The 6,404-nt window shown below is 45.4% G+C and overlaps 1 protein-coding gene across 1 annotated transcript; it reads left to right on the forward strand.

Moving 5' to 3' along the window:
* The first annotated feature begins 305 nt into the window (after window positions 1–305).
* LOC144695781 (radiation-inducible immediate-early gene IEX-1-like) lies at window positions 306–3,475 on the forward strand. Its single transcript, XM_078566766.1, has 2 exons — window positions 306–507; window positions 2,573–3,475. The coding sequence occupies exons 1-2, from the start codon at window positions 343–345 to the stop codon at window positions 2,819–2,821; spliced, it is 414 nt and encodes a 137-aa protein (XP_078422892.1). The 5' UTR covers window positions 306–342; the 3' UTR covers window positions 2,822–3,475.
* Window positions 3,476–6,404: the final 2,929 nt, after the last annotated feature.

A 6,404-nucleotide genomic window follows, 5' to 3' on the forward strand; every position in this document is an offset into this window, starting at 1 on the left:
TGGGGCAGCTGCCGCAAAGGCGCAATGGGGAAGGGTCGCTGTCTAAGACCTTTCTACCACAGCGCACCGAGAGACTGGGAACTGTTTAGAGCCCCTCGGGCTGTACAGATCAAAATGAAAGGCTGTAAATGATTGTAATATTGTTTGTACTGATGCACCTGGTGATACATTTTGTAAAAGTTTAACCTGGATTGTACCCTTGTAATGTTGTTTTTGAAATGGTTTTGAATGTGATTGAAGATTTTTTATGAATAAAGTATATTTTTACAATAAAAAAAAAAATCAACTCTTGTTTATGTTTATTTTTAATTGTTATTGTTTTTTATATAAAGCGAGGGGATCATGTGTTTGCCGAGGAATTGCATCGGTTGCCCCGGAGCGCAGAGTGGAAAGTTCCCCGGCCCAACTCAGCCGCTGGTTTTCACTTTCGAGCCCATTCCGGAGCGGCTCTGCAAACTCCGACCTCTGAAGAAGCGATCGCGCCGAGTCCTCTATCCGCCGCAGCAGGTACAACTCTCTCCTTGTAGCCCACAAAAAGGAAAACGGGCGTTCCTTGCACACGAGCCCCCTTTCAGGACGTCCCGGCGCCTGTTTTTATATACACACAGCCCAGGAAGGAGCTACTTTGCATTGTTGAAGTGTAGTCACTGTTGCAATGGGTGGTGGTGGGGGGGGGGGGGGGGAACAAAGGCAACCAAATATGCGCACAGTAAGATGCCATAAACAGCAATGCGTGTGATGACCAAATAATCTGTTTCGTGATAAACGCTGGGCCAGTAAATAGTTTGTGAATATTTGATGAGACTGCCTAAAATATCTTACTATGTTTAATGTGATATAGAATATAATTTAATTAATTGGTTTAAAATAAAAGCAAAAAACTGCGGATGCTGGAAATCCAAAACAAAAAACAAAAATACCTGGAAAAACTCAGCAGGTCTGGCAGCATCTGCGGAGAGGAACACAGTTAACGTTTCGAGTCCGAATGACCCTTCAACAGAACTAAGTAAAAATAGAAGAGAGGTGAAATATAAGCTGGTTTAAGGGGAGGGTGGGACAAGTAGAGCCCGATAGAGGGTCAGTGATAGGTGGAGATAACCAAAAGATGTCACAGACAAAAGGACAAAGAGGTGTTGAAGGTGGTGATTTTATCTAAAGGAATGTGCTAATTAAGGGTAGAAAGCAGGATGAGCAAGGTACAGATAGCCCTAGTGGGGGTGGGGTGGGGTGAAGGAATCCAAATAGGCTAAAAGGTAGAGATAAAACAATGGATGGAAATACATTTAAAAATAATGGAAATAGGTGGGAAAAGAAAAATCTATATAAATTATTGGAAAAAAAAGGCGGGGATCGGAAAGGGGTGGGGATGGAGGAGAGAGTTCATGATCTAAAATTATTGAACTCAATATTCAGTCCGGAAAGCTGTAAAATGCCTAGTCGGAAGATGAGGTGATGTTCCTCCAGTTTGTGTTGAGCTTCACTGGAATAATGCAGCAGGCCAAGGACGGACATGTGGGCATGAGAGCAGGGTGGCGTGTTGAAATGGCAAGCGACAGGGAGGTCTGGGTAATGCTTGCGGACAGACCAAAGGTGTTCTGCAAAGCGGTCACCCAGTCTGCGTTTGGTCTCTCCAATGTAGAGAAAACCGCATTGGGAGCAGCGAATGCAGTAGACTAAATTGAGGGAAGTGCAAGTGAAATGCTGCTTCACTTGAAAGGAGTGTTTGGGCCCTTGGACGGTGAGGAGAGGGAAAGTAAAGGGGCAGGCGTTGCACCTTCTGCGGCTGCATGGGGAGGTGCCGTTGGAGGGGGTTGAGGTGTAGGGGGTGATGGAGGAGTGGACCAGGGTGTCCCGGAGGGAATGATCCCTGCGGAATGCCGCCGGGGGGGTGAAGGGAAGATGTGTTTGGTGGTGGCATCATGCTGGAGTTGGCGGAAATGGCGGATGATGATCCTTTGAATGCGGAGGCTGGTGGGGTGATAAGTGAGGACAAGGGGGACCCTATCATGTTTCTGGGCGGGAGAGGAAGGCGTTAGGGCAGATGCGCGGGAGATGGGCCGGACACGGTTGAGGGCCCTGTCAACCACCGTGGGTGGAAAACCTTGGTTAAGGAAGAAGGAAGACATGTCAGAGGAACTGTTTTTGAAAGTGGCATCATCAGAACAGATGCGACGGAGGCGAAGGAACTGAGAGAATGGGATGGAGTCCTTACAGGAAGCGGATAATATCACCACCTTCAACACCTCTTTGTCCTTTTGTCTGTGACATCTTTATCTCCACCTATCACTGACCCTCTATCCAGCTCTACTTGTCCCACCCTCCCCTTAAACCAGCTCATATTTCACCTCTCTTCTATTTTTACTTAGTTCTGTTGAAGGGTCATTCGGACTCTAAAGGTTAACTGCTCCTCTCTGCAGATGCTGCCAGACCTGCTGAGTTTTTCCAGGTATTTTTGTTTTAATTAATTTGTTACTGCCTTCAATACCCCACTGTTAGTGTCATAGATATAGATATATTAACCTGCAATACTCCCTCACGTCTAACATATCTGGTGTTCTCTCTCTCCCTCTAGGTTAGGAAGTCAGTTCCTAAAAAGAAGGACGTGACCAAGAGGCTGCTCCTGTTCTTCCTCTCCGTCATCCTCTTCCAAGTGTACATTGCGACTGAAGACGAGCTGAGCCTCCCCACTCCGGACCTGAGCGCTTCAGTGCAAGTCTCAGTTCCGATCCCGCCCCCTTCCTGCTCTCCAGACTCTGGCGTGCTGTCTGTCATGTACCTCCCCGCATTCGCAGGGGCTGAACCTAACTACACCCAGCAGTAACTTGCAAGAGGACACTTGCTCGTGACGACAGGAGTCCCCTTCTGCGGGATCAAAACTCTGCAATGACTGGTTTTCTAGGGACATGTATTGTAATTATATACACCAGGTAGTTACTCCATGTTGATGGAACTGTTTAAAAACTGACCCCTGTTTCACCCTTGTCGATATGTTGTGTGGTTGGGAGCTCTTCCACCTTCAGATCACGGGACCTTGAAAGCATCTGTAGGCCCATTGGGACTGACACCTGAACCCAGAAGTGGATGTAGGTTGCATTCTCGTAAGCCTTAAGGAGTTCAGCACTTTAAAATCATCTAATCCTGTTGCTGATGTTACTGCCATGAATGATTCATTTGTTTCTCATCCATTGCAACTTTTATTTATTTTTTGAACTATATATATTTATTGCATTCATTTATTTGAGTTTTATATATATATTAAAGGTTTAACTTGTCTTACCTTGTACTGCAAGGCTCACCTTCACTTGGTGGTTACCTTGATGATCTCAACAGTTGGTTGGGGAGAGAAAACTAACTTTGTACCAAAGTTTCTGACTGTAGATGGATCAACCACGCATGTCCATACATGTTTGATTTTTCTGTATGCTGGTATGTTCTATGAACAATATGACTCGTTGCATTAAAATACATTGTAATTCTAAAAGTCTGGTGGTCTGCTGTGCTCTATAGAAATTATCTTTGGTTTTTTTTTGTTGTCTGGGGAAATGGAGAAATATTTCCAAATCCTTGGGTTTACTTTTGATTTTGCTTGAAAGTCTTTGGAATGAACTATTTGAGTTGGAAACGTGAACTGTAAAAGGAGATGCTGGAACAGTGACCCGTATGTTCACAAATCTTTGAAGGTGACAGGACAAGATGAGAAGGCTGTGATTTTTTTTAAAAAAAAGCATATGGCCTCTTACGGGAGAATCTAGAACAAGGGGTTACGGTTTAAAAATAAAAGGTCCCCCATTTAATGCAGATGAGGCAAAAAATTTTTTTGAGGGTTGTGAGGCTTGGAATTCTCTTCCTCCAAAGGCGGTAGAAGCAGACTCTTTGAACATGTTTAAGGCAGAGGTAGGTAGATTCTTGATAACCTTTCACCCCTTTGCTTATCGAGGGTAGGCAAGAATATGGAGTTGAGGTTACAATCAGATAAGCCATCATTTTATTGAACAGTGGAGCAGGCTCAAGAGGCCGAGTAGCCTACTCCTAATTCGTACGTTCATATGCTCCTTTTGGTTCTATGGGCAGCATTTTCCTGTCGGCGAGCAGGGGATGGGGCCCACTCGCCGACACATAAAATGACGCGCGGTGACATTGGGCGGGTGGCCCAATGTCACCGCACGTCATTTAGGTTTTCAGTTCAGCGGGCGCGCAGCGAACTGTCAAAGGCCTATTAAGGCCATTTAAAACCTTATTAACTCAATTTAATGAGCTGCCCATCCAACCTTTCGGTTGGCGGGCAGGCGAAGAGCCCAGGCAGCTTTTGTATTTTTCATGAAACCTCATCCACGGGCAGGATGAGGTTTCATGACGTGTTTTAAAATCTATGAAATTTATTCTTTGACATGTCCCAGCTCATGTGATAGTGTCACATGAAGGGACATGTTTTCAAAGTTTAAAAGTCCTTTATTTAAAAGTTTAACACTGAAACAAATCTCCCTGAGGCACCTCCATGCCTCGGAGATTGCTGTGCTCTTTTGCGCGCATGCGTGAAAGAGCACAGGGAACCACTCAGGGAACCCCCACCCATACAGGGAGCGCTCAGGGCTTTAATTGGCCCCCCACATAAAATGGCGCTGGTCGGGTTCGTGCTCGCCCCCTGACGGGGACATTTCTGGCCTATGAATGAAGGAATGTGCAAAAGCGAGGAAGCTATGGTAAACCTTTAGATCACTGGTTAGACCCACAGCTAGAGTACTGTGTTCAGTTCTAGACACCACACTTTCAGGAGGATGTCAAGGTCTTGGAGAGGTGTAGATGAGATGTGCCAGAATGGTAACAGTGATGAAGGCCTCCGGCTATCTGGAGAAGCTGGAGCTGTTCCCTTTCGAGCGGATAAGGTTAAGGCGAGATTCGAATGAAGAAAATGGAGGAAGATGTTTCCAGGTGAGACAAAAAGGTAGGTGTCACGGAAAACGAAGTGAACACTCAGACCCAGGAGGTTTGTCTCGGAAGCCTTTATTAAATCGTGATATCACGGAGAGCCCAGCAGCATACAATGGAGCTAGCTGACACTCTGAGGAAGCATCAGAGTACACACATAGTTATAGCAAAAAAGTACATATCTTTTGGCATGCACACAATAGTTCTTTTAGTTTACAACCACATCTGACACTTGCACAACCCATTTGGCGCCCATTAGTCTGGGAAGGTAGCTGATAGCGCGACTAGTCTATTATTTTATGTGCTAGTGAGAAAACGGATGGGCCTAGTTTCAAGGACACTTCGTTGTAATATTCCATTATATAGTTTAACCACTTAACCCTTTGTTATCCTGTATATGTATTTTATTCTCCCACAGTAGGCAACCAGAGGATGCAGGTTTGAGGTGATTGTCAAAGGAATCAGAGATAACATGGTTTTATTTTAGCAGTGACTAATTATGATCCGAAATGCACTACCTGAAAGGGTAATGTCATCGATGAATTAGGACCTGTGAATGTTGCAGATTCCAAGCTGCTAGTGCTTGCTCCATGTTTCCTTCTGTGAAAGGAGATTTACTGGGTGTCACCCTGGACAGAATTTACATCAACAACACTGGACAAAACTTCAAGACCAAGGTGAACCTGATCCAGAAATGTGCTGGGGGAGCACAGCCAGAACATTGTGCACTGCAACAGCGGCCCTGGTCTACACTGCTGCAGAATAATGCTCTATCATGTGGTCCTGGAGCTGCTGCACACAAATTCTGGTCGCTCAACTAAAAAGCGCCATGAGGACAGTGTCGGGGATGCTTAACCCAAATGAATGGCTCCGGGTGCTGTCCCACACTGCCCTGCCTATCTGTCATTCACTGTGGCACCCCTGTTCCATGAGGTGGGAAAAAGTCATGAGGAAAACCGACCTTTCCACTCAGAAAGGCTTGAAAAATCCAGCAAGAAAGCACTTTGGGGTGTGGACAATGAGGCTGCCTGTTCTATAAATAGAGGATGGGGGACAATCCAAAGTGAGATTGTGGTCATGAGTTCTAGACCTTGGAACACATCATATCAACTTTCCAACAAAGACTTGTTTCAAGAGGCATCTCATTCCTCCACTCATCATCCCAAGTGGTCATCAGCTGGATAGCCAAAGTAGACATCCCATTATAAAGCCTTCTCTGCATGCAGGAAAAGAAGGCTCCATATGATCAGGGACAATGATTTAGCTGACAGGACTCTCAGCTAGGTCCTGAATTAAGTAACTAGATTTCAGAGATTCTCACAGCGCAGCAGAAGGCCATTCATGCCTGACCTGGTTCTTTGAAAGAGCTATTCAATTGGTCTCACTCTTCCTGCTCTTCCCCTTTTCAAGTAGTTACCTAATTCCCTTTGGAAAGTTACTATTGAATCTGCTTCCATCACCCAGTGCATCCCAGGTTA

Source organism: Cetorhinus maximus, chromosome 21 (assembly GCF_964194155.1).
Source record: "Cetorhinus maximus chromosome 21, sCetMax3.hap1.1, whole genome shotgun sequence".
Lineage (NCBI taxonomy): Eukaryota > Metazoa > Chordata > Chondrichthyes > Lamniformes > Cetorhinidae > Cetorhinus > Cetorhinus maximus.